Source organism: Erinaceus europaeus, chromosome 1 (genome assembly GCF_950295315.1).
Source record: "Erinaceus europaeus chromosome 1, mEriEur2.1, whole genome shotgun sequence".
NCBI classification, from domain to species: Eukaryota; Metazoa; Chordata; class Mammalia; order Eulipotyphla; family Erinaceidae; genus Erinaceus; species Erinaceus europaeus.
In genome coordinates, this window is record NC_080162.1 from 45,895,658 (window position 1) to 45,921,782 (window position 26,125).

Below are 26,125 nucleotides of genomic sequence, written 5' to 3' on the forward strand. Positions count from 1 at the left end.
CCAAGGAGATGAAATGGTTGGGTTGAGGAACAAGGACAGAACTGACATTTCCATCAAATGGACCAGAAGCTGATGTTGAGTGTGGAGCAGTGACAGAGTGCAGAGATGGGAAAGCTGATCACTCTGCCCCTCCATCATTGTGGAGGGTAGGACAGAATGATCCAGTTTCTTTACTCAAAGGCCCCTGGTATGAGGGTGGGGGATGGGTTTGTGGGTAGAGGAGATGGAGTGCAGCAATGGGCCAGAATCCCATTAGGCAAATGTTCCTTGCCTCTGATCTCTCCACCCTGTTTTTGAGGGCTTCCTTGGGGTTTCAAATGTGGACATGGTAATTGGAAACAAATTTAGCATATTTCAGGCCATCAGACCTCTCTTCACCGAGCGTGCCTGCTATGTGGTAGATAGGTCTGTTCTTAATTTCCAGTGATGTGAGAAATAGAGAATGACTTGATTCTTAATTTAGAATAGCAGGAGAGACTGACTGGTTTTGTTTTCAAGCCTGTGCACAGTGCCTCGTGTGTGTGTGTGTGTGCGCGCGCGCGCGCATGCGTCCCTGAGTAATTTGAAATTTGGCCTTATCAGAGGGCATCTGTTGGTGGCTGGTTTACAGCAGAGCATATCTGGTTGGCTGGGATCCCAGCTTGGGCCAGAGAGCAGGCGAGGGGCTCCTTTTTCATCACACCTGGGAGACACTCTCCCTTTTGCTGGGAATGGGCAGTTCAGGCAGTAGCTATTCAGCCAGCTGAGGCCTGCCCATGCAGAGCAGGACACAGTGGCCATGTGCCAGGAAGGCAATTGCCAGAACTGGAGAGAAGCCAGTGTGCGCAGCATGCCAACTCTGTGCCACAAAGAATTGGAGGGCTCCTCAGCCCTCTCCTGATGTCGCTTCTCTCCCTCCTTGAGTTGATCCCATCTATAGCCACCTGCATGCTGGCATTGGGGCTGTGGATTCCTCCTGGGTAGACAAGAGAGATGAGTCTCTGATGATGATGATGTGGGGGAGGCAGAGAAGAAAAAATAAAGCAAGTAAATATCTCATGCAATGTCAGGTGGTGATAAATGGCTGATGCAAACAGAAAGTGGGTGGGTGGATGAAGAGTGAGAAGGGTGTGGGGCATGCTCTCGGGTGGGTGGGGCAGGCCTCTCCCAGAAGGGGTCATTTGAGTAGAGACCTGAAGGAGAGGGAGACTCAGTGGCCCAGTGGCTATGGGTGAAAAACATTTTAAACAGAGGCACCAATTAAGCATTGAGGCCCTGGGGCAGGAGTCTGGTGTGTTCCTGGCTCACTTGAGGACTAGGCCAGAGGCAGAGCAGTGCAGTGCAGGAGATGGTGAAGTGGGGTCCAGGACACATGGACCCTTCTGAGTCACACTGAGGACATTTTGCTCTCAGTAAGATGTTTGCTGCTGAGGTATTTAAGCAGAAGAGTGACAAGATCTAACTTATAAGTTGACAGATGATGCTAGCTGCTGTGTGGGGAAAGCTGAGCTGGAGGAGGGAAGGGCAGGCAAAGAAAAAAGCAGGGAGAGCAGGAAGGGCATCCTGTAGCAGGCTAGGCAGGAGATGGGCCCAGGGAAGAATCATCTGGCCTAGGGAAGAGATGGTCCAAGGTGGAGAAACACTTAGATTCTGGATGGATTTTGAAAGTTGAGCCACCAAGACCTGCTACTTAGCTGGATGTGAAATGTGGTCTGCTTCTCTGTGCTGCAGGTCCCATGCCCTGAACTTGGAAAAAGCCTACTAGTACCTCTGCCTGCCTCTTCCTTTGCTGAAAGTTTCAACCTTGGACATCTGATCTTGGCATCTCAGTGGCTGGGTGCTGGGTCTGTACTTTTGTTTCTTCAGTGTGGGATGAAACACTGTACAAGCTTCTGAAAATAGTCAATTTCACAAGGAGACAAACAGAAGATATTACCTCTATTTTAGCATTCTTCTTCATATTTTTATTAAATTATTTGTAACCAGAGCACTGCTCAGCTGTGGCTTATGGTGGTGCAGGGGACTGAACCTGGCATGAGAGTCACTCTGCATAACCATTATGCTACCTACTCCCACTCAGCTTTACTTGTTATGTTAGACTTTAGGAGAAATATTTGTGTGTGCTGAATTGTAATCAATATGTAGGTTCAGAGGAGCAATAGCCAATGGCTCCTGAGACAGCAGATCTCCTTCTGCGGGAAATGACAGAATCCAGTGAGCATTTTTTAGTCTCATTTTTTTGTCTTTTTTTATTTAAACTTTTATTTTGGAGAGCTACACACACAGTACCTTAAAACCACATATAGATGTATCCTCACTATTATGACACATATTGGAGATTGCTCTGTATCAGTATATTAAAAGCTTCATTGGGGACCAGTAGATGGCTCACCCAATAGAGCACACACTTTACCATGCACAAGGACCTGGGTTCCAGTACCCAGGCCCGACATGCAAGCACCAGGCAAAAGCTTCATTGGGGGGCCTCATATGGTTGCCCAGGCTGTGTACTGCACAACTTCAGGGAAAGAAGCCATTCAAACCGACCATGATACTTGTCCTTTTTTTTTTTTTTCTTTTTCTATTTTTTAAATAACAGCATTGTGTTTTCTTTTGATAGGCATTTCTGTTGTGTTCAACCTTTTGCTGTTTAAAGAAAGTGCCTTGTTAATGTCCTTGTCTTTAGCTTTTCTGCATACATCTACCAGAATATCCATAGGTTAATAACCCGTTTTCACTAGGCCCCTGGGACTGCTTTATCAAAAGGGAATGTGCATCTTCAGATTTGAGAGATAACGGCATGGTCTGAAAGGGGGCACAGTGGGTAAAATGTTGCTGGTCTCTCAAGCACAAGATGCCAAGTTTGATTCCTGGCTGCACATATGCCACAGTGATGTTTGGTTCCCTCCACTCTCTCTTCCTGTCTCTGTCACCAATAAATAAATGATTGCTTGGATGGCCCCCACAGATTCAGACCCACACTGTTTCTGCGGACTTTTCCTGCTGGATTCATCTCTCTCTCTCTCTCTCTCTCTCTCTCTCTCTCTCTCTCTCTCTCCCTCTCTCCTAGGTTCCATGCTTTGCCTGTACTCAGTTCTAGCTTAGGGGGTTCTGCCTGCAGTTAGACTTTGGTTCCAGTTAGTGGGGAACATCAGATCTCTCAGTTGCACGTCTGTTCTTCTGAAAGAGGGTAACTAAATCATTCTTGGAACTTTAGGAGGATGGAATGGTGGTAGACATGTAATGGTTGGGCAACTAATTATATATATCTTGTGATTATGATAAAGACAACTATTACTAGGAGCCCCACACCCCCTCTGGGTTGCAAGGAAAGTATCTCTTGGGAAATAGGCTTTGAGTCATGCCTAGTCTGACTAGGAATTAATTAGGTGAAAGCAGGAGAGGAAGATTTTCTTTTTCTTTCCCCTGAGAGACCAGACACTAGGAGACCTTGGTCAGGGGGTTGTAACCAGCTCGCACAGTGCTATTACAGAGTTCATATGGGGCATTGGAGCCAAGAGGAGCTGGGGTTGACTGAAGGCCTCCTAAAGTTTACAAAATGACACTCAGGCTGCAGGGTGGAGATAGGAAAGAGTTCTGGGCAACTTAGGAGGGAAATGGTGGTCGTTTGAACCAGGGTGGAAATGATGGGTGAGGACAGGGAGGTGGATTTGAGTCAGCTTAGGAAAAGAAGTGGCAGGACTTTGAGGTAGATTCAGTATGGAGGTAAGGCAGAGGGGAGTTGTCAGGAGTTCAGCTTTTTTTATAAAGTTACAGACATGTTCATTAGGTGACTGTGTAATGCTTTTTGGATGACTGAGATATGAGTTTTTCTGAGATGTATGTGTGTGTACATGTATGTACTTGTACCTGTGAGAGATGTGTGAATGGGGCAACAGGTACGTTCTACAACTTTTAAAAAGACATTTAAAAAATTCATTTCATGAGATAGAGAAGGGGAGAGAGGAGAAAGAGATCAGAGCAGTACTCTGACATATGCGGGATCAAACTTAGAACTTCCTGCTTGTTAGTCCAAAGCCCTACTACTTCACCTGGTCTACAACCTTAACATCTGAAAGTGAAGGCAGAACAGGTCCATGTGTATTTGTAAAGTTGTTCTCCCCATCTGCTATGTGACCATTGGGAACTATAACCCCTGCCCCCAACACACAAAGACTTTTCCTTTCTTTCAGAGTGAAGTCTTTAGGATAATAATATCCATTTCCACACCCAATAACAACAACAATAACAAAAACGCTACTTAAAGTTGTTCTAATTTGATATGAGTAAAATTCAAAACAGTTTCTTTGACTGGCTGCCATTCTGAAAATCAATCCCACATTTCAGATCTGGTGGCAGCCTCATCCATCTGAGAGCATTTATAGAGCTCTGTGCAGCTCAGAGCTGATAGGGGAAAAATGGTTTACAAGCAATATCATTTACAAGAGCCCTCCTTGAAGTATTTGTAATAGAGGAAATTTGAACAACCTTAATGCCTAACTGTATGGATAGAAACTATGGTTCATATGTAGTGTGAAGATGCCCAACACTGGGGGTTGGTAATGGTGAGGGAGTTAGGGGGCAGCCTGTGATTCTTCGTTCAAAGTTTTGGAAGCACTGACTCTCAAGGCTGTGTAAATGCAAGCTGGACAGCTGAAATCCAGGGCATTCTCTCATCATACTACAGGTACCTACTCACTTTGCACTGTTCTGGTCTTGGGAAGCAGTCAGCAATCATCAGAGATAAGTTCATAAGATAAGAATTAATGACAAGAGGAAATGGTCAGATTATATTGTTAATTGGAAGAAGTATATAAGAACCCAAAATATGTTTATGTGCCCAAAGAAAAATATGGAAGGATGTATACTAAAATCCTTACTTAATTTCAAGAGTCTCCTTTTCTTTATACTTTATATTTAAAAATATTAAAATTTTTTTTCCTTCAACGAGTGAGCCAGATTACTTTTGTAGGAAGACAAAAGAAAAGTAGTATCAACAAATACCTGCGCCCTTTTTCCATATATCACACTGGTTATTTTGCCACTGAGCATGGACCGAAGCTACATTGGGGCTGGTGTGGATCTGATGAGCTTTATTGAGTTTGTGGGTGTCTGAGATGGGACAGTCATGTTGGCCTTGGAGTCTCCATGTTGAACAAGTGGAATGGACCCGCCTATTTTAAAAGCATAGTTTGGGCACTGGGGCAGTTGACCTTTTCTGAGTCAGAAGTCAGCTGGGACATGGAGCAAGTAAATAATGGGCACTTCTCTGGACTTCCAGCCAGTGTCTTTGAGCTGTAAGGGCACTGTATTTTAGCATTCTCATCCAGAAAATTGACACCCCTGCTTTCCTCTGAGCATGACCAAGGAGATATCAGTACTGACACTCCTGATTCTGCCATAGCCCATGATGCAGTGTTCTAGAAGTGCCCTCTCCCTACAACCTGCATGCTCTCCTGGAAGACGGCAAGAAGCAGAAAGCCTTTACTGTCACTTCAGTTGCAGGAAGTGAGAACCTGTTTTGCTTTAGAGGCTCCCTGACATAGGGCTTCTTTAAAATTTTTTTTTAAAAAACGATTATTTAAAAATATTTTTATTTACTTATTATTGGATAGAGACAGAGAAATTGAGAAGGGAGGGGAGATAGGGAGAAATAGATATAGAGATAAATAGATAAATAGAAATAGAGATAGAGAAATCGAGATAGGGAGGGAAAAAGATAGACAGACATCTGTAGCCTTGCTTTATCACTTGTGCAGCTTTCTTCCTGCAGGTGGGGACCAGGGGCTTGAACCTGGGTACTTGCTCACTGTAATGTGTGCACTTGACCAGATAGCCTACTGCCTGGCCCCACTGTATCTGTTTTTGATATAACTTTTACTTGTGGTGTAATAATGATTTACAAGACTATAAAGCTCCAGGGTACAGTTCCATACCGCAGCTATCATAAGAATTCTGTAACCTTGCTCCTTGCTCCCCACCCAATCAGCCAGCCAGCATAGTTTGCAGTTTTAAAGACCATTTGACTTTTTTGTGTGTGTTCTTTTGTTTCAACTCTTTTTTTAATTTAGTTTTTTATTTTTATTTAATTTATTTTTTTACATTCGACAGTAAATACAATAGTTTGTATATGCATAACATTTCTCAGTTTTCCATATAACAATACAACCCCCACTAGGTCCTCTGTCATCCTTTTGGACCCCCACCCACCCCAGAGTCTTTTACTTTGGTGCAATACGCCAACTCCAGTTCTGTTTTTACTTGTGTTTTTTCTTCTGATCTTGTTTTTCAACTTCTGCCTGAGAGTGAGATCATCCCATATTCATCCTTCTGTTTCTGACTTATTTCACTTAACATGAATTTTTCAAGGTCCATCCAAGATCGGCTGAAAACAGTGAACTCACCATTTTTAATAGCTGAGTAGTATTCCATTGTGTTTATATACCACAACTTGCTCAGTCACTCATCTGTTGTTGGATACCTGGGTAGCTTCCAGGTTTTGGCTATTACAAATTGTACTGCTAAGAACATATGTGTACACAGATCTTTTTGGATGGGTGTGTTGGGTTCCTTAGGATATATCCCTACGAGAGGAATTACAGGATTATAGGGTAGGTCCATTTCTAGCCTTCTGAGAGTTCTCCAGAACAGTGAAACAGTGAAACTGTGTTCTCCACTGTTTCAGCTCTTTATTCTACACATGAGCAATCACCTCCAGTCCCGTCCCATCCATTTTGTCTTGAGGGACACAGTATCTTTTTAAAATTGGAAACAGTATTCCATTGATTACCTTCTTTATCCAGTTGTCCTTTTGTCATTCTGCGCCGTAGAGAAGAGAGAGAGGAGGTCCGGGGCGAAGAGGGAACACAAATCTTTATTTGCACTGGCACCTCAGAATTGGGTGTGAGAGAAACAGGTTGGGCCACGTGGAGGTAGTGAAAATGGCCGCCTCACGCAGTAACCTTTCCTGCATCTAAACACCAAAGTGAAGTTCTGGCAAGAGAGCGAGGTGCAGAAGAAGGGTTTCTATAGGAGTAGCTTTCGTGAGAATGGGAAGTGGGAGGAGTAACCATAGCACTCCAGGATAGGATAATAACTCTCGTGAGAATGGGAGGGGGGAGGAGTAACCAAAGCACTCCAAATATTGCTGGGGGAAATAGACAATGCCCTGAGGGCACAACATGGCGGAACAGGCACTCCAAGAATGTCCCAACTCTCGTGGGAACTAGCAGTAGCCTGAGGGGACAACATGGCAGATGTGATTGCATCTGCACAATTTCCCAGTATCCTTTAATGGCATTTAGATAGTTTCCACTCCTTGGCTACTGTGAATAGTGCCGCTACGAACATAGGTATACATGTGTAACCTTGAGCTCAACCCTCAACAATTTTAGGAGGTGACTGCCTTACTTTGGAGAAGCCTAGAAAGAGACCTCATGAGTCAGCTCTCTCTAAAGTGGGGATGACAAGGAGTATTTGGGACTGAGGATAGATCATACCATCCGGCACATCAAGGTCTATTTGCAGGGCCCAAGTATTTGCAGCTTTCAGAGCAGCAGGTAAATGACTGTCTGCCCTTTCTGGGGAGGGGAAGCAGGCAGGGGACCGTTCCCTCCTAGCAGGATGGCCCTACCTTCTGTGGCTTCACTTTGGTGGCTGTTATCCCACAGAGAAGACTGTAATCAGTGCCTGAGCTTTGCCACATAGGAGGGTGTTTCAGGCTGTTTCCCACACTGTTCATCTTTCACAATCATTTGTCCCATTCAATTCTGTAATAGCACCTCCGTGGTTTGATCCATGTCCTTCTCAGGTGATAGGGGCCTTCTCCTCTCATGGGCACTGATTGTCTCTTGTGATTGAGGCCCTCTCCTTCAAGGGGGTGGTAATGTTCCTGCTTTTTTTGAGCAGAGGGAAACTTGAGGGCTGGAGAAAGTGCTCCAAAGTCACACAGCTGTCAGGAAGCGAAGGTAGGAGATCCTGGAGTAGATCTAGTAACTAAATTGAAGACTGTCTGGCCTAAAGCAAAACACTTCCTTCTTTCTATTCTACTACACTCCCCTTAGTGTGAAGGTAGGGTGGGAGCACTTCCAGGAGAGTTGGGCTCCACTGACTCATATCTTCAGTCAGGGACTACTGTGGGCCACGGTGGTGAATAGTAGGCCTGGAGGGGGTTTCCTCTCTGTTGCCAGGGTTGCTATTGTCTCCTTTCTCTCTTTCTCCCTCAATCTTGCCCCACTCTTTCTTGCTGAGCAGGAAGAATGTTCTTGATCTTACAATTTAGCACCCTTGTATGTTTGCTTTGAAACCCCATGTGTGCTTTCCCGTCTGCAGTCATCAATCAGACAATAGCTGTGACTCTGCCAGTCACTGATGCCCCCAAGGGTGTGCCAGCAAAGGGGGGGGGGCAGCTTTAAAGCCTGACAGTCTAAAGTTCAGATCCTGCCTCTGCCCCATGGAGGTGGCACTGAGTGCAGCAAGTCTCCGGACTTTCACAAGCTACGATTTCCTCATGTGTAGCATGAGCCCATCTGACATGTGAGAGGCTGTGTGCAATGCATGGCCTGGGAAAAGTGTACACTTAGCTACTGCATGGTAGTTAATGATTACCATTTCTTCAACCTGTTTACTAATTACCCTGCATGAAATAAACAAGGAGCTGTAACCATGGATTTGGTATGGGAGAGAGAGAGAGAAATACTAAGCAAATAAGCAACTATAAAGATGATTTTAGATGGTAATGCAGTAACTACTCCAGCTGGTGCAAGCAAATGTTTAGCATTCTTGGGGATGCGAGAGAGAGCCCTGACTTGTAATATTTGCCAACTTTTTTTTTTTTTCCCCCTCCTCCAGGGTTATTGCTGGGCTCGGTGCCTGCACCATGAATCCACCGCTCCTGGAGGCCATTTTTTTTCCCCCTTTTGGTGCCCTTGTTGTAGCTTCGTTGTGGTTATTGTTATTGCCTTTGTTGACGCAATTCGTTGTTGGATAGGACAGAGAGAAATGGAGAGAGGAGGGGAAGACAGAGAAGGGGAGAGAAAGATAGACACCTGCAGACCTGCTTCACCGCCTGTGAAGCGACTCCCCTGCAGGTGGGGAGCCGGGGGCTCGAACCGGGATCCTTACGCCGGTCCCTGCGCTTTGCGCCACATGCGCTTAACCCACTGCGCCACAGCCCGACCCCCAATATTTACCAACTTTTATGCTGTAAATATCCCCACCATGGCTGGCTTCAAGCTACCACAGTCATTACAAGCAGATTACAGTTTCTCAGATTGTAAGATTATTTTGAGGCCCAAAGAACTGGCTTCTACCTGTGTATGGATATAAATAATGTGGTTTTGCAAAATGCCTGGTAATGTGGGGATCCAATGTCCTGGTTGAAGAATTTCCCAGGTGGAGAAGTTATCATGCAAAGACCCTGAGGTTAGGAGAGGCCTGATAAGTTTTGGAACAGAGTGACTGATGATGGGAGCTTAGTGGAGTGGGAGGAGAGGAAAGTAGATGCATTGAGTTGTTGGGAATCTTATTGATCACAACACTTAACATTGGATTTTATTCTAAGGCCATCAGAAGCCTTTGGAGGGCTGTGTGCAAGAGAGTATCTGAGTCTGGTTTGTAATTTCTGAAGAAAATTGGATTTTTCTGTAAGACAGCAGCAAGAAGTCAACTTGGGGAAGTAGAAGATTATATATAGTGTCCATCAGTTTGTCAGCAGAAGGTGGGACAGAAGTGGCTAGATTCAGGTAGACATGGGGTTGTGTCAAGTTTTATCTCCAGGTGTTCCCTGTCTGCTTACCAAAGAGTAGATGTGGCCTTTGATCTCTGAGCTTGTCTTTGGGAGGAAGGAACCTCACGTCATCAGGGCTCACTATCTAGTTTATCAACTTTTCTGTGGGATACTGTGTTTACCACCTCCTAGTAAACGCAGGAAGTAAGATGGGGAAATGTATTTGTCTTGGGCCCAAATGTAAAGTAAAAACAATGAGTACAAAATCACCTCTCAACACTGTCCTTTCTTTCTTTCTTTCTTTTTTCACCAAGAACAGTGCCTTGTTCTTCACTTTGCAAGAGGGAGAAAGATAAGAGAGTTGGACTTTTGATTTCCATCTTTGCCATAGGGTGCCTCTCAGCTGTGTATCAGAGAGGTATGTAAATGTTGTGTTGGACTGGCAGATAATGAGAAAGGTTGTCACTGGTTCTGCTGTATTCCCAGCCTGCCTCTCCCATCTTTCTGGAACAGGTCTGTCCAATAGGCTTGAAATTTTCTGGATTTGAACTGTCTGTCATGGCAACCACGTGAGCACTTGACATGTAGCTGGTGAAACCAGGAAGCTGAATTTTTCAAAATGTACTTTTTATGTTCTTTATTACAATGAAGACCCCGACTCTAGACAATGGGCATCCATTATCTAGACCACGTCATCCATTACTCTGCAGACTTTGCTTTTTAGGCCTTGGACTGATGATTCTTTAGAAGTTTTGTAGAAGTTCAGAGAAATCTGAAATCTGAATGAGTTGTCACATGTCATAACCTCCCTTGGGAAAGAAAGAAACAGACCTACAAAGGATTAAACAATCTGCCCAGTGTTTTTCGGCTAGGAAGTGGCAGAATAGGAAGCCACCTTCAAATTCTCAGCTCAGGGCCCATTTTTCTTTTCTGTATTTTTTCAAAGCCAGTGTTAAATTTTTGCCATTTCTGGGTACCTTTTCCTCTAAGGTTGTGTATAAAGTGAAAGTCTTCTTGGATCAACTTCTCAACCTTGCTCTGCTCCTCTGTCCTAACAATGATTATGGTGGTTTGAAGTCCTTACACATCTTTTCCAATCATATCTACATGTGTATCAGTAGGTGGATTCAAGGAAAATTATAGCATGCTATTATTACTATTATTATTTTAACCTTTCTCTTTCAACAGTATGTCTTTCTAGGTCAGTTTGTAGACCTTTGCCTTATTTTTTAACTGCTGCAATGTTTTATAGCCTGAAAATTTCATACTACCCATAAGCCTATTGTTGTATTGTTCATTTGTCTTAGTATGCACTTTTTTATACTCTTCTTCTGCCTCTCCTAGGTTATATATACTGAGAAGTTAAATTAACAGTTCCTAGAAATATGTATCTCTAATTGAAAAGATGCTGCTCCAGTTCTCTTTAAAAAGTCATACCATATCATTTATGTTCTTATCAACTGCACGAGAGTGACTGTAGCCTCACAGTCTCCGAAGCACCTGAGATAATCAAATATCCATGTGAATGTCAGTAAAATAAGTGAAGAATGGCATTACATGGTTAGTTGGCATTTCCCTTCATACAAATCAAATTGAACATCTTTCCTTTGCTAATGACTTATTTTTCTGTGCATTGAGCTAAGCTCTTTTGCCATTTTTTCTTTTGGACTGTTTTTATTAGTTCGTTCAGCCACTATGTACTAGACTGTTGAGTATGTGTCAAGTGTTGTTTTAGGTGATAGAGACTCTGTGGCAGGTTAAATTAATATATCCCTATCCTTAAAGAAATGATAGTGTAGTTAGAGGGAGAAGGAATTAAGGATGTAGAGAGTATGTTAGATAGGATCAAGGGAAGGAAAGGAGAAAAGAGAAAGTCATTTGGGGGAAGGACTCAATTTTGAATAGGATACCCAGACAATCACATCTTTTATGTAGTGACTTGTAGGCATTATTTTCATTTTTAAAAATTGTAAAATTGAAATTAATTTAACATAGTCTTATAAAAAGTAAACTTTCTTCTGATCTCCCCCCCAAATGCTGGCTTATCTTTAATTAATTAATTGATTTTACTTGGGCACTGCTCAGCTCTGGCTGTGAGTGGTACCAGGAATTGGACCTGTGACCTTTTGGCGTGCAAGTCCTTTGTACTACTACTGTGATATCTCCCTGCTCCCTGACTTATTTTTCTAGGTTAGCATCTATCGCTACTACCATGCCACACTCTTCCCCTACCCCCAGGCCAACAATTAAGAATAGTTTCTGTGGTGTATGGCACCAAAGTAAAAGACTGGGGTGGGTGGAGTGGGGGGGTGTTCGAGTCCTGGAACATGATGGCAGAGGAGGACCTAGTGGGGGTTGTATTGTTATGTGGAAAACTGGGAAATGTTACGCTTGTATAAACTACTGTATTTACCATCAATTGTAAAGCATTAATTCCTCAATAAAGAAATTAAAAAAAATAGTTTCTGGATGTCTCTCTAGGAGTGCAGTCCTTGTCACCTTTTTCATAGCTCTTAAATATTCCCTTTTAGAGAGAATCCCTGTAACTTATCCAAGTAGTCTCCACTGGCTGAACATCAAGGTTGCTTCCAGTTTTCTGTTTCTCCAGACCCTGCCACAATCTCCTACTCTTTCTGCGGCCCGTGAGCCTCTCTGATCCTTGCTATGTGCTGAACTGAAGCTGTACACTCTGATGTGAACGGTGCTGTGATCATTTGATTTTGTTTTCTCTCCCCCAGCTCCATGGCTACATGGAAAACAAGCCCCTGGGGCTTCAGATCTTCATTGGGACAGCTGATGACCGGATCCTTAAGCCCCATGCCTTCTACCAGGTGCACCGAATCACAGGAAAAACTGTCACCACCACCAGCTATGAGAAGATTGTGGGCAACACCAAAGTCCTGGAGATCCCTCTGGAGCCAAAAAACAACATGAGGGCAACGTAAGGACTGGGGTTCCATGGCTGGTGGGGTGTTATGAGAAAGGATTAGGGGCCAAGTAGCAGGGATTTGGGAGAGGCAACACCGTGAGGGTTAGGGAAGCAGCTGTGCCTGGGGTTCACCAACCTGGGCTGGACTCAGGTTTCTGTTTTAAAGATTCTACACCTGAATATTCTCCATGGGCACTAGGAGGAAGAGTGCTCAAGCACTGGGTTATGCTGCTTGCATGAATGTTCACTTTATTTGCATTAAAAATTTTTATTTGACCCAAAGAAACTCAGAGTCAGCATCTATATGGCTAACGTTTGGGAAGCATGATACCCATTCATTTGGGTTAAAGAAATTTTATTAGAAAATAATGTCAGGCCAGACGGTGGCACACCTGGTTAAGCGCACACATTACAGTGTGCAAGGATTCTGGTCCAAGTCCCTGGTTCCCACCTGCACAGGGAAAACTTCACGAGTGGTGAAGCAGGGATGCAGGTGTCTCTCTCTGTCTCTCGCCCTCTCTATCTCCCTCTCCCTCTCAATTTTCTTATATCTTTATCCAGTAATAAATAAATAGATTTTTTTTTTAAAAAAGGAAATAATGTCAAACTCAGAAGGAAAACTGCAAGAATCAAAGAGTTCCTGCATCCTGTTCTCACAGATTTAGCATTTGTGAGCATTTTCTTGCATTTGCTCTGGCACTCCCTTGTTCACCCTCTCTCCATCTTTTGTGAACCGTCTGAGAGTTAGTTGTAGATGTGAGGCTTTGTTACATTTAAATACTTCAGCATGGATTTCCTAGGAATGAGGACACTCTCATGTGACCACAGTATACTGATCACATTCAAGATATTTGCTGTTGACCTGTATTCACTGAATGGTTCATAGCTACTTAAAAAAGATTTTATTAGGGGACTGGGTGGTGGCGCACCTGGTTGAGCGCACACATTATAGTGCACAAGGACCCAGGTTCAAGCCCCCAGTCCCCACCTGCAAGGGGAAAGCTTCATGAGTGGTGAAGCAGTGTTGTAGGTGTCTCTCTGTCTCTCTCCCTCTCTATCAGTCCTTTCCCTCTCAATTTCTGGCTGTCTCTATCCAATAAATAAAGATAATAAATTTTTAAAAGAAATTATATAGAAAAAAAAGGTTTTATTAATGACAGAGATTCAAAGGGGGAAAGAAAGAAAAACATATACTACATGGGGGATTAACCTCATGCTTGAGAGTTCAACACTTTATCCACTGTGCCATCATCTGCCCAAAATCAGTTCTGTGACAGCTTTATATTTGAGTTTTGCAGTTATTTTTCAGAGTACAACAGTTGGCATTAAAAAAAAAAAAACAGCCAAACCTCTTCCTAGAAAAGTAATTGCCCATGTGGAATTTCTCTAATCACCTTGTATGAAATCTTTCAGTGTACTGCTCTCCCCACCCTGCCTTCCCTGGCTCCCCCCAGTTGCTGTCAGTAGAACTGTTTTGGTTAACTGATTACTGCACTTTGGTGAGTGGTCTCTTTTGCTTCCTAAGATGATTAGTTATAAATGAGATTCTCAACCTCCTGGCAGTATTGATTGTGCGGGGATCCTGAAGCTGAGAAATGCTGACATTGAGCTGCGGAAAGGAGAGACAGACATTGGAAGAAAGAACACGCGTGTGAGACTGGTTTTCCGGGTGCACATTCCAGAGTCCAGTGGAAGGATCATCTCCTTGCAGACTGCATCTAACCCCATCGAATGCTGTAAGTCAGGCTCTGGGCAGGGTCTTTGGAATGTGTACCCCACACGACCTTCCAGCCTGGGTTCTGGTACCTTGGGTGTGTCCAGTAAGAATGTACAGAAAAACACAGGATACTCAAGGATCCAGCACTAGCCAAAGGGGCCTGGGCCAGTGCACATTAAATGATACCTTCTGCATCTATTTACTGTGGAACATTCTGTGGCCTCACAGGAAATTAAAAAAGAATACAACTAATGAGTTTCCTACAGCTTTGTTTAGATTAGACTTTCATAAATGTTCTTCTGGTCTTAAAAGGGTAGATATAGCCAGCAAACATGCTGTATAATTACCACCTCTTTTTCTCTCCCTCTTTCAGTAATAATGATAGTAATAGCACAATGGTGCTCACTCTCCTAGACTCTGTAGGTCACTGTGTTAAATGTCCGGTATGTGAAAATTCATCGAACATTTGCAGCAATTCTTGGCAATGGCTGTGTCATGATGCCAACTTTACGGATGAGGTGGGAGAGAGCTGAGGGCTAAGTAATTTGTTATCACCGCCAGTGACAAAGCAGAGATCTGAACTCCTAGGAGCTTTGACAGGAAGGAGTCACATCCCTGCCTCACCCTTAGCCCATCCCCACGAGTTACTGAGAATCTTTTAGAAACAGAGAAGCAAGATACGTTCTGTCCTCAGTGAGCTAACAGTCTGGTGGAACTAAAGACCAAGATGTGGGAGATGTTTCAGAATCCAGTACAAAGTGGCCAAAAGCTGCCCTCTGGTAGGGTTCTGTGCAAAAAATGCTCACTTTTTTTTTTTTTAACAGACTTTGAAAGAAGCAGCAGCTCTGAGCTCCTTAAGTACTTCTAAGAAATTTTGTTGTTGGGTTTTACAACTAGATGTGACAAAGTTTATTGTCTGCTCAGTGCTTGAAATCTTAGCAGTCATTTAAAAAAGCATAAAGGGGTGTGGGGTTCTATTTCTCTCTGTCCTATTCAACAATAGTGACAACTATAACAATAATAGTGACAACAACAAGGGCAACTAAAGGGAAAAAATAGTCTCTAAGAGCAGCAGATTTGTAGTGCAGGCACCAAGCCCCAGCAATAACCCTGGAGGCCAAAAAAAAAAAAAAAGGAGTGTGTGTGGGGAAGTAAGCATTGTTCCAGAAACAAACTACTGTTATTAATATATTAGACATTTAAGTAAATAATGGATCAGCATATTATTTTTCTAGGCTGAAGAATATTTTGTGGGGCAGGGGAGAAAGCATAATGGTTATGCAAAAAGATCTTCATGCCTGAGGCTCCAAAGTCCCAGGTTCAGTCCCTAGCACCACCATAAGCCAGAGCTGTGCAGTGCTCTGTTAAAAAAAAAAAAAAAGTTTCAATCATGTCACATGTTCAGTTATTATTTTATTTTTTGGTTTATTATTACTGTTTTGCCTCCCCCCCCCCCCTTAGCAACTTTACTGAGATTACATTTTTTTCTGATATTTTTTATTGTGGTAACATCACACAACTGTAGGTTTTAGGGGTAAAAACTTATACCTTATCCTGACATATGTTAGCACACAGCCGAGGTACATCCAAGGTAACCTTCCGCCAAAGTCGGCTGGGCACCCTCCACTCTTACAAGCCCTCACCCTCCATTCTCAGGACCCCTTCCTCCACTCCCCCCATTTACCAGACATTTTACCTAATGAGATGACAGAAATCAGCTGTTTCTAGACGTCAGTGAAATATGGACATGAATGAAGTGGGCTGGGTGGGTGACTAGAGTGGTGGAGACTGGGAACTAAGATTACGCATCCAAAGGGTTGCTGGTACCCAGCTCCTGTCAGTCTTACCTGTGAATGTGAACTCAGTGTGGGCAAGTCTTCTGATTTATTCATTTATCTATCTTTTTATCTATTTGTATTTTTTAACTCCTAATTTTTAAATATGGCAACACATTCATATTGCCTGTGGATCAGATGAAATTTGCATGTGACTTCAGTTAGTCAGAAGTTGTCTTAATGGGACATGAATGAGTAAAGGGAGAGCATGAATATTTTATGCATGAAGACTTGGAGGAGGCTTCCCTGAAGATGAGAAGCCAGTAAGGAGAAAGAAGGGAACCTCTCTGGGAGAAGTGCCAGAACTTGGTCTTGGCCCCTGTTTGGAAACAGTTGAAGGAACCTTCCTCTGATCTCCTCCAGGCCTATGAGTCAAGATGAGGATGGAGCTTAATGTGACTGGGAGTTTATTCTTGGTGCTAGAAGAGAAAGACCCAATAGCAGATCGCCAGGGAAAGCAAGTGTTGAGAGGTGTGGCGGTAGAAACCTTGGAATTCCCCTGTGCTACCCTGCAGACCCCACCCGTGCCTGAGAGCCAGCCACCCTGCCCCTGTCTTGATTTTGAGAATCTGAAGATATTTGGGGAAGGAGACTTGGGCTCTTCCTCTGTGATTTTGGGGGATTTTGAGTAGATAAGGTCTCCTTTTTCTGGACATCAGATGACTCACTCTCCAGGATGGGGCTGTGGTTTGTTGAGAGGAGGGAAACGAGACTTCAGGAGGCCCAGCTCCAGGAGCCCATATTCCTCAAGTCAACTTATCTCACATTGATCTGTGACTTTCAGAAACATCACTGAACCACATGCACCTCCAGGAAGATCTTCAAGGTATTGTGAAAATGTTTGAACCTTGAAGATTTTTTTTTTTTTAACCACCTTATTTGGACAGGCAAGGAAACTGAGACTTTATTGGTAAAGTGATTCACTCATTTTCAGTCAGTAAGTGGCAGAACCAGAGTCTTCAGCCCTCTAGTTCTGTGAAACGCTTTCTCCTTTTGGTTTCTATTGCTGCCCTTTCTTGTAGTACTAGACTTAGCAACATATTGGCCATTGCCCCATTACCCAGAATCCTCTGTTGATTTTTATTTTCCTCTTTGTGCAATTTTCCTAGGCCAGTGACTGGTAGTTTTATAAATATTTTTTGACTAATTGGCTTACTGTGTAATCCTTAAAGAGACATTCAATAAATATTTATTGACAATTAGCCCATAATATGTATTGACACAGTAGTACGTGTACAATAAATATTTACTGACTAGTTGACTTAGTGTATACCCCTTGGGGAAGGGTGAATTGGTAAGAAAAATACTCATTTATTTACTCAAGACTCATTCATTTACTTTGGAGAGGTGTCTTATATGTAAGGTTTTGAGGATCAAGGCTATATTCTTAGATTATGGTAGGAAACACTTAAAACCACCAGAGGCCACTCATGCAAAGTGGACTGACTAGAAATGTAGATTTCTTATATTTATTTACAAGCCAGCTTGGCAGGGGTCAAATCTCACTTTGGTGAGCACATCCCAGTGTTTCTAGTCTTTTATTTTATTTGTTTATTTTTGCCAACATGGCTGTTTTGGGGGCTCAGTGCCTGCATGACTCCACAGTTTCCAGTGGCTGCTTTTCCTTCCTTCCTTTCGTTCCTTCTTTCTTTCCTTCCTTCCTTCCTTCTTTCTTTCCTTCCTTCCTCCCTAACTTTTTCCTTCCCTTTCTCCCTTCCTTCCTCCCTCCCTCCCTTTTTCCTCCCTCCCTTTCTCCTTCCTTCCTTCCTTCCTTCTTTCTTTCTTTCTTTCTTTCTTTCTTTCTTTCTTTCTTTTTTTCTTTCTGATAGAAGGTGAAAGGGGTCAGGGGAGACAGGGCAGACACCTATAGCATCATTTCACCACTCATGAAGCTTCCCCCTGCAGGTGGGACTGGGGTCTTGCACACAGGTCCTCATGCATTGTAACATGTGCGTACAACCAGTTGAGCCACCACTAGGCCCGTTTCTAGTCTTAGTTCCATTAGAGTTCCAGTGATGCTGAAAACTATGAGTTTACTTCCTGTTCTCTGAGGTTAAACTGTCTTGAACCTTCTCCAGTCTCTCAGCCTCTGCCTGCTGCCTCACCCTCTTCCCACTCCAGACAGATAAGTATTGCCTCCCACTTCTCAGGGGCCTTGGGAGAGGCCAGAAGGGAACACCCTCATTTCCCCAGCAGCAAATCCACCCACACACACAGATCACAGCTGTGGGCAGCCTTCCCTCAGTTGGTCCCTGAGATGTGGGGTGGTCCCTCTGTTATCCTATCCCGAGCTTCAATTCCAAGTTCCTTAAGGTGGTGGATTTCTTCCTTCTTTCTGACTTGGGTTTCCCAGAGTAATTGATCAGTAATTACCATAGAATGGGAGATTTGAAATAACAGAAATGAATTCTCACAGTTTAGGATGCTAGAGCCTGAAATCAAGGTGCTAACAGGGCTGGGCCTATCTGGAAGAGCCAAGAACCTGTTCTGAAGCTTCCTGCTGTGTTCTAGGGCAGCCCACTGTCTTTGACATTCTTGGCTTCTGGATGTCTCACTCCAGTCTCTGCTTGTGTGTTCACAGGGCCATCTACTCTGTGTGTCTTTGTCTTTCTCTCATAAGGACACACTCTGGATTTAGTTCCCCTGGCCTCAACCCAAAGTACTCATTTTTGCTTTGATTCTATCTTCCAAGACCCTATTTCCAAATAGATTATACACTGACTGACATTTGGGCTGGATTGGTAGGTTTGTTAGGGACTGTTTAATCCACTATGCTTTTTCAACTGTGTTTTAAATTTTTTTTTAAAAAGATTTGAGTGAAACCATTTAGTACTTGTCTTTTCCCTCCTTATTTTTTGCTACGCATAATTGCCTCCAGTTATATATATATATATATATATATATATATATATATATATATATAAGTATATATATATATATATATATATATATATATATATTTTTTTTTTTTTTACCAGAGCACTGCTCAGCTCTGGATTATGGTGGTGCAGGGGATTGAACCTGGGACTGTGGAGCCTCAGGCATGAGAGTCTCTTTGCATAACCATTATGCTGTCTACCCCCACAATCAGTTCTATCCATTTTTTCCCAAAGGACACAATATCATCTTTTTAAATTACAGAGTAGTATTTAATTGAGTGTGTATACCATAACTTCTTTATGTAACTGCTCATCAATGAACATTTCAAGAGTGTGTGTGTGGGGGTGGGTGGGAATAGCAATGCTCTGTCATTTATGATATTCTATTTTGGCTTGGTCTTCTTATGGTGTAGGGGATTAAGTTCAAGGCTACACATATACAAAGATCTTCCTGGCTCTTCAGCCACATGTCTTGACTTCTTGAGGTTTCCTCTCTTTGAATCCTAAATCCATTGGGAGTATTTCTGTGACCTAGAGGCTTTCTCCTCTTAAACCTGGCTGCACGTAGGGATCACCAGTCAAATCCTACTGGAAAGACTCTCATTTGCTAGGCTTGAGGTTCATTCTGGGCATGCGGAGCTTCCAGAGCCTTTCAATATTCAAACGTGGCAAAGTTTGAATCACTTTTGCTACCCCAATTCTGTTTCCATCTTTCCCCCATTTTTCTTCCTTCTTTCTTCTCTTCTTCCCTCCTCTTCTCTTTTACCCACTTCTCTCTCTCCTTTTATTCCCTCTCTCTTCCTTCAGATAGATACAGAGAGATGCAGAGAGGCAAAGATACCATAGCACCAAAGTTTGTCCAGTAAGAACCTTCCTGTGGGCTTCCTCTCCTCCTTGCAGATATGATGTTCTATTTATCACATTTCAAGAAGCATCTAATTTCTTCCAGCCTAAGCCATGACTGCTCAGCATATAGAACACAGACCCACTCTGCTTGCTCATTGTTGCAGGAATTGGCAGGTTGATATAGGTTGTGAACTAGAAGATGGATTTCCTCTTTTAAAGGAAAAGGAGTCTTTTTTAAAGGATGCCCTTTACACTCTCTCTCTTTTGTCTTTTACCAAGATGTCATTAAGATACTATAAATTAGAAAGACTATATAGCTTCAGTTCAGTGACTTTTGACAGTTGAACGTGCCCACACCACCATCATGCAAAACAAGATACAGAACATTTCCTTCACTCCAGAAAGTTCCCTCATCCCCCTTCAGTCAGAGCCTCCTCCTAGTGCCCCCACCTCTCCCACAGGCAACCACTGTTCTGACTCCTGTCACCATAGATTAGTTTTCCCTGTTCTAGAACCCCACATGGTGCAATTATACAATATGTCCTCTTTTGTGCCTAGCTGTTTTTGCTCAGCATGATGCTTTTGAGATCCGTTGCTATTATTGCGTGACTTGGTAGTTTAGTTCTTTTTACAGTTGAACAGTGTTCAATTGTATGACTATAACAATTGTTTATTTGCCACTAATAGACAGTAGGATTGTTTCTGGGCTTTGGGCACTATGGATAAGGCTCTTACGAGCATTCTCATTCAAAGCATTGTAGACAAATGCTTTCATTTCTTCTCTTGGTAACAAAAGGTCTGGGAATGGATTTGCCAGCTCATAGGGAAAGCGAGTATGTCAAGAGTATGTAGGAGTTCCATTTGACTTCTAACTAAGGCATTGACGTGATTTTAATTTTAAGGCTTGTTGAGTGTAGTAGCCAGCACACTGTAGATGTTCATACATATACTTAAAGACCAAGTAGAGAAAGAAAAGACATCGATGAGAAGGTCAGGACAGGGAAGAGGAAAAGGAAAATTAATGATGACTAATTACTTAATGTGTATCAGGCTCTCTCTTTTTTTAATTGCTTCTCAGTCATTGTAAGGCTTCTGTGAACGTGGAGCCTGGTTCTCTACTGCAGGTGGGAAGCAGTGAGACATTGTATAAGTTGCCTGTGGGCACATAGTCAGGAGAGTAGCTGTCCTAGGATTCCATAGCTCACTGGGTCTTGGCCAAAGCTGAGCTCTAGCACCAGTGACAAACTAGCAGCTGGCACTCCAAAGGGCTGCATTATCTCCTGTAAGTGGGGTAGTTCAACCACCCCCAGTGGCATTTGGGGACCCTCTCAAACACATGCTCTCTCTCCAGACTCTGAAGTTGTAAATCATGGATGAAATCTGGGCACTGGACAGAAGGCTGATATCCTAGGCCTATAAAAACTCCTGTTCTCCGCAGAGACTTTCAAATAATACTTACAAAGACACATTTCAGAGAACTATGTGATGAGGAGAAGCAGACACAGGTGGTACTTGGAAGTGTGGGCCTGGGTTCAAACCCCACTTATGCCACTTACTGGCAGTTTCCTTACCTGTAAAAGGGCAGAGCAGAAGCAGCAGCCTCATTCCTGTCATGAGAGCTCAGTGCCTGCGTATATGCCAGGCAGTGAGTGCTGGCTGAGATCACAGTAGGGCACCCCAAGTCCCCCTCTGTGACTTCCAACATTCAGATGTTGGACAGAGTAGACATCACACACTCCTGGCCACCAACCAGGGAAGCCCAGGCAGCAACAGGCAGGTATGGGAGTTTCACAGATACTTCTGTTGCAGGCAAGCCTGCTGCAAAGGAGCCCAGATAGTTATCTGGCCAGTGCTGTGAGTCAACTGAATGGTGATCACAGTCAGGTTGGGTTTTCTCAGGACTGGTGTGACTTTTCTTCTGATTGGTAGGGTTACCTGGCTCCAGGGATGTGGCCTTTCACCAAGCTGGTTACGCAGGGGCAGGCTATACAAAACTGCTCTTTACTGAAGACCAGCAGTTTGTCTCCACATATAGACATATAAACTCATTTCTCTCCTTCCTATACCCTAGAAGACTGCTCAGTTCATATATTTGGAGTATTATGTGCCAGTGAGCATGTGAGTCATGAAATGCTGCCATCTTGGAGTTTCTGAGATCCAGAAGAGTTAGCTGATTTGCTCCAGCCATGTAGCAGGCAAAGGAAGGGCAGAGCTCGGAGCTAACACTTTGCCTTTCTAACCGCCCAGGCAGTTGAGGTCCCTCAGTGGCTAGCAGACTCCCCAGTTGAATTCGGAGACTCCTGGAGCCTTCAAGGAGCATTTTCTATATGGAGAAGTGTAAGAACATTCCAAAGGAGCCTGCTGGTTGGACTTGTAGAGTAATTATTTGCTCAGGAGGTAAAAATAGCAGCTCCTGCTTGGATCTGGTGTTGTATGCGCAGGATGAGATGAAATAGACCAGCCCGGCAGGCAGGCATGACTGCAACAGTTTCCCTATGTAAAAGCTGGGCCCCTAGAGTTCCAGAGCTAGGTGAGAGTCTCAGGCATGGCAGACCCTATTCATCTGTGCACCCCACACCCCTGTGGCAGACTCCTCACAGAGATGAGCACCATATTCAAAAAGGAACTGGGTTCCCCTGCCCCACTCTCCCACATCACTGAGGAAGAGCCAGAAATGAACAGGGTAGGGGTGACACTAAGGGGACAGTCTGTTGGCCTTGCTCGTGATGCCTGCCCCACCTCTCCCAGGCCAGCCTGAGCCAGAACCATGATCTAGGCCAAGCCAAGAACAGCTGGACCAGGCTCACAACCCATAGTGAGGGGTGTGATGGAGAGAAGGCTGATGGCAGCCCAGGTGCGGTGCCCAGGGGTGGCCAATGTTGGCTCAGAAGGAATCTGATGGAAGCCCCTTTCTTGTCTGGCTGGATGGAGATGCTCCCACTGGATCTGTTTTACCAAAAAGAAATCCGTTGGGTAGAGGACTTCCAGTCTGGTTCCTGCTGGATCCTTGGCTTAGCTGTGGGCTCTCCTCCTCTGGGAGACACAGCTCCCTCAACGCCAAAATGAGAATTAGCTCTGCTTTGTGGTCTCATGATGTTTAGCTATAAAACTAAACACAACCACCATTCACTAGGACCTGACAAGGTGCCACCCACTCCCATGCATTTGCTCCTTTAATCTGCAAACAGCCCTCTTGGGGTTGCTGCAAATCTTAGTTCCATTTTACAGATGAGAAGACCAACATGGAGAGATCAGGTAACTTGCCAAGGCCCCCAAGTGTGGGGGTTGCCAAGTTGGGCTCTGAACTTGGATCATCTCCCAATAGCACTCTTCCTTACTCTCTGCCCTCACCATGTGTGTTCTGTGATAGAAACAAATGTGTATGCATGGTGTGCCTGGAGTCCTGGCTCTCACTATAGCAGCCGTCGTTATTTGCTGTTATTAATAGAACCCATCCAATTTTGCAGAAATGAATGTCTCCACTGGCCTGTCCCGCCTCTCCCCTGAGCTTCTGGGGAGATTGTAATTGTTGGACACACCCCCCTATGTCAGAGTAAATTGCAGACAGGCAGTCAGTAATGTCCTGTTTCCCTGCTGACTCCATAGACTCACAGGACCCAGGCCAACTAGGGGTGCGTGTCCCTTGTGTACCCTTTGTGCTACTGCTCTGCTCCCTCCTCACAACCCCCCCCCCCCACACACACACACAGCCACTGTTGCTAGTGAAAGTAAACACCCAGGCTGGCTAAACCAACAGTGTCCTGTTGATTCAGAGCTTGTAAAATACAGGAGCCTGGGCTTCTTTATGGTGTGCCAGAACCTGGGGGTAGGAGGAAGCCTGGAGACATCTGAGAGGGCCACCTCAAAGCTGGAGCAGGGAGTCAGCATGACCTGTAAGGCTAGACCAGAGTCCTCGAGAAGGGCTTCCTGATAACTTGGCTAGGGCCCTATAGGGACTTGAAGGGAACTTCTGATGGTTAGAAGACTGAATGGGAGTTGGTGGGGGAGGAGGAGTTAGTGGGGTGGTAGCAAGCATCTAGGGGCCCCATAGGCTTCTGGAGAGCCCTCCCATGGCTCCTGGACAGTGTCACTGCAATTAGTAGGTGTCAACCTAATTAACAGTCACGGGTAGTAGAGGTTGCATCAGAGAGCAAGAGTGTGGGAAGTGGACCCCAGGAGGGTAATTTTGGTTGCTGCCTGCCTCTCCTCAGTTCCTCTTTCAGAAGCTAATTGGATTTGTTGCTTTGCCTTGGGGGGGGGGGAATCTGAGGATGTGGGCCTTTCTCCAGAGGAGGTCCCCTTGTCCTCAAATGCCTCCCCTGCCCCAGTGTGTAACGTGGTGGCTGTGAGACATGTGTATGATAAGACACCTGGAAAGATTCTTAACACACAACTGTCAAGGCTCCCTCTAGATGATTTGGGTATAATGGGTTGAAGGTGTGGCCTGGGTATCTGCATTCCCCTAACCAGCTGAATCAACTGTGGATGGCCTGAGAACCTCACTTGGAGAAAAGCTGGCCACCTAGAATCAAGGCCTCTAGGCTATGATTCATAGCAAAGAGAGTCGTGTTAATTATAAATGTGGGTGGTCAGGACCTACGCAGTGATTTACCTGCTCTAAGACAATAGTGCTCAACTGGCATCTCACACTTGGAAACTATTCAAGAAACTTTGGTGTTTGTAGCCTTGATTTTCCTAACTAATTTCCATTGAGGTTTTTTTTTTTTTTTTTTTTTTTTGTGCGTGTGTGAATTCTCTTATTTCTTATAACAACCAAGAGATGAATCTGTTTACAGACAGGAAAGTGGAGGTTTAGAGAAGGGAAACCCCATATGAAGCTCTCCCTCTGGGAAATCTGTTCAGGGGCAAAGCTCTGATCCCTCACTGTAATCTCCCAGGGCAGGGGCTGCCCCTCACTGAAACAGGGCTCTCAACAGCCACTTTTTTGTGTGTATTTTTTCCTTTTCTAGTTTTTGTCTATAAAATACTACCCTCAGAGGCCAGGTGGTGGTATACTGGGTAGAACATATGTAATACCATTCAAGAGGAACCCAGATTCAAGCCCCTGGTCCCAACCTGCAGGAAGGAAGCTTCACAATGGAGCAGTACTGCAGCTGTCTCTGCTCTCTTTCTCTTCCTCTTTCTCATCCCTCTATCGAAAGAAAATTGAAAAAGGAAAAAAATAAAAGGGACTGGTGGAGTTGTCATGCAGCCACCAAACTCTAGTAATAACCCTGGTGTATAACTCTAGTAATAACCTACTCTAGTAATAACCTCTAGTAATAACAAAATAAGATGAAAAAATATTAACAAAGGAGAAAATATTTTGAAAAATGACTGAAAAGACAAAAAGTGAGGATGACAAAGGATCTAGTGGGGGTTGTATTGTTATATGGAAAACTGAGAAATGTGATGTACAAACTATTGTATTTACTGCTGAATGTAAAACATTAATCCCCCAATAAAAAAATTACAAAAACAAAAAGACAAAAAGTGATTTTTTTTTTTTGGTGGATTAGTAGCTGCCGCAATTCGTTCTATGAGCAGTTACCAGGTGGGAGGCACTGGAGATATGTTTGGTCTTATGTTAGATGTACTTTTATGATGATAAAATGCATATATGATAAAGTTGACCATTTCCCCCTTGCACAGTGGCATTAAGTACATTGACAAGGTTGTGCAATCAGCATCACGCTCTAGTTTCAGAACTTTCTCACCACCCCGAAAGGAAACCCCCAGCCCACTAGCAGTCACTCAGCACCTTGGAGCCTGAAAACCAGCTTTCCGTCTCTGGGTTTGCTTAATCAAAACACCCTGTGTACAGAATCATGTGCTAACTGCCCTTTTGTGTTTGACTTCTTGCACTGAGATAATGTGTTTAGGGTCCATCCACACTGTAACCTGTATCAAGACTTTTTTCCTTTTTGTGGTTGAAAAATAGTCATATGGGTAGATTTCATTTTGTTTAGTCACTTACCTACTGATAGGTGTTTGGATCACTGTTACTATATATTTGACCAAATATATGCTGACCACATGTTTGCTTTCAGTTATCTTTTGTACAGCTCAAAGCAGACACATGATGGTAGGGACTGACAGAAGACTTTAGAGGAGACTGAGAGAGGCCAAATGACTTGCTCAGGGTCACATAGCAGAGAGGGGGCAGAAGTAGGACTTGAAGCCCTGACTTTCTGACCCCAGGGCCACCCAAGC

General features: G+C 43.9%; 1 protein-coding gene across 6 annotated transcripts in view; it reads left to right on the forward strand.

The window, feature by feature from the left end:
* The window catches only part of NFATC2 (nuclear factor of activated T cells 2), a 186,142-nt gene that overhangs the window by 83,487 nt on the left and 76,530 nt on the right, over positions 1 to 26,125 (forward strand). For all 6 annotated transcript variants that reach the window (XM_060185245.1, XM_060185260.1, XM_060185252.1 and 3 more), the window contains exons 4-5: positions 12,445 to 12,647; positions 14,199 to 14,371. In XM_060185245.1, the coding sequence (XP_060041228.1) occupies positions 12,445 to 12,647; positions 14,199 to 14,371 (376 nt within the window). The remainder of the gene's footprint in view (positions 1 to 12,444; positions 12,648 to 14,198; positions 14,372 to 26,125) is intronic.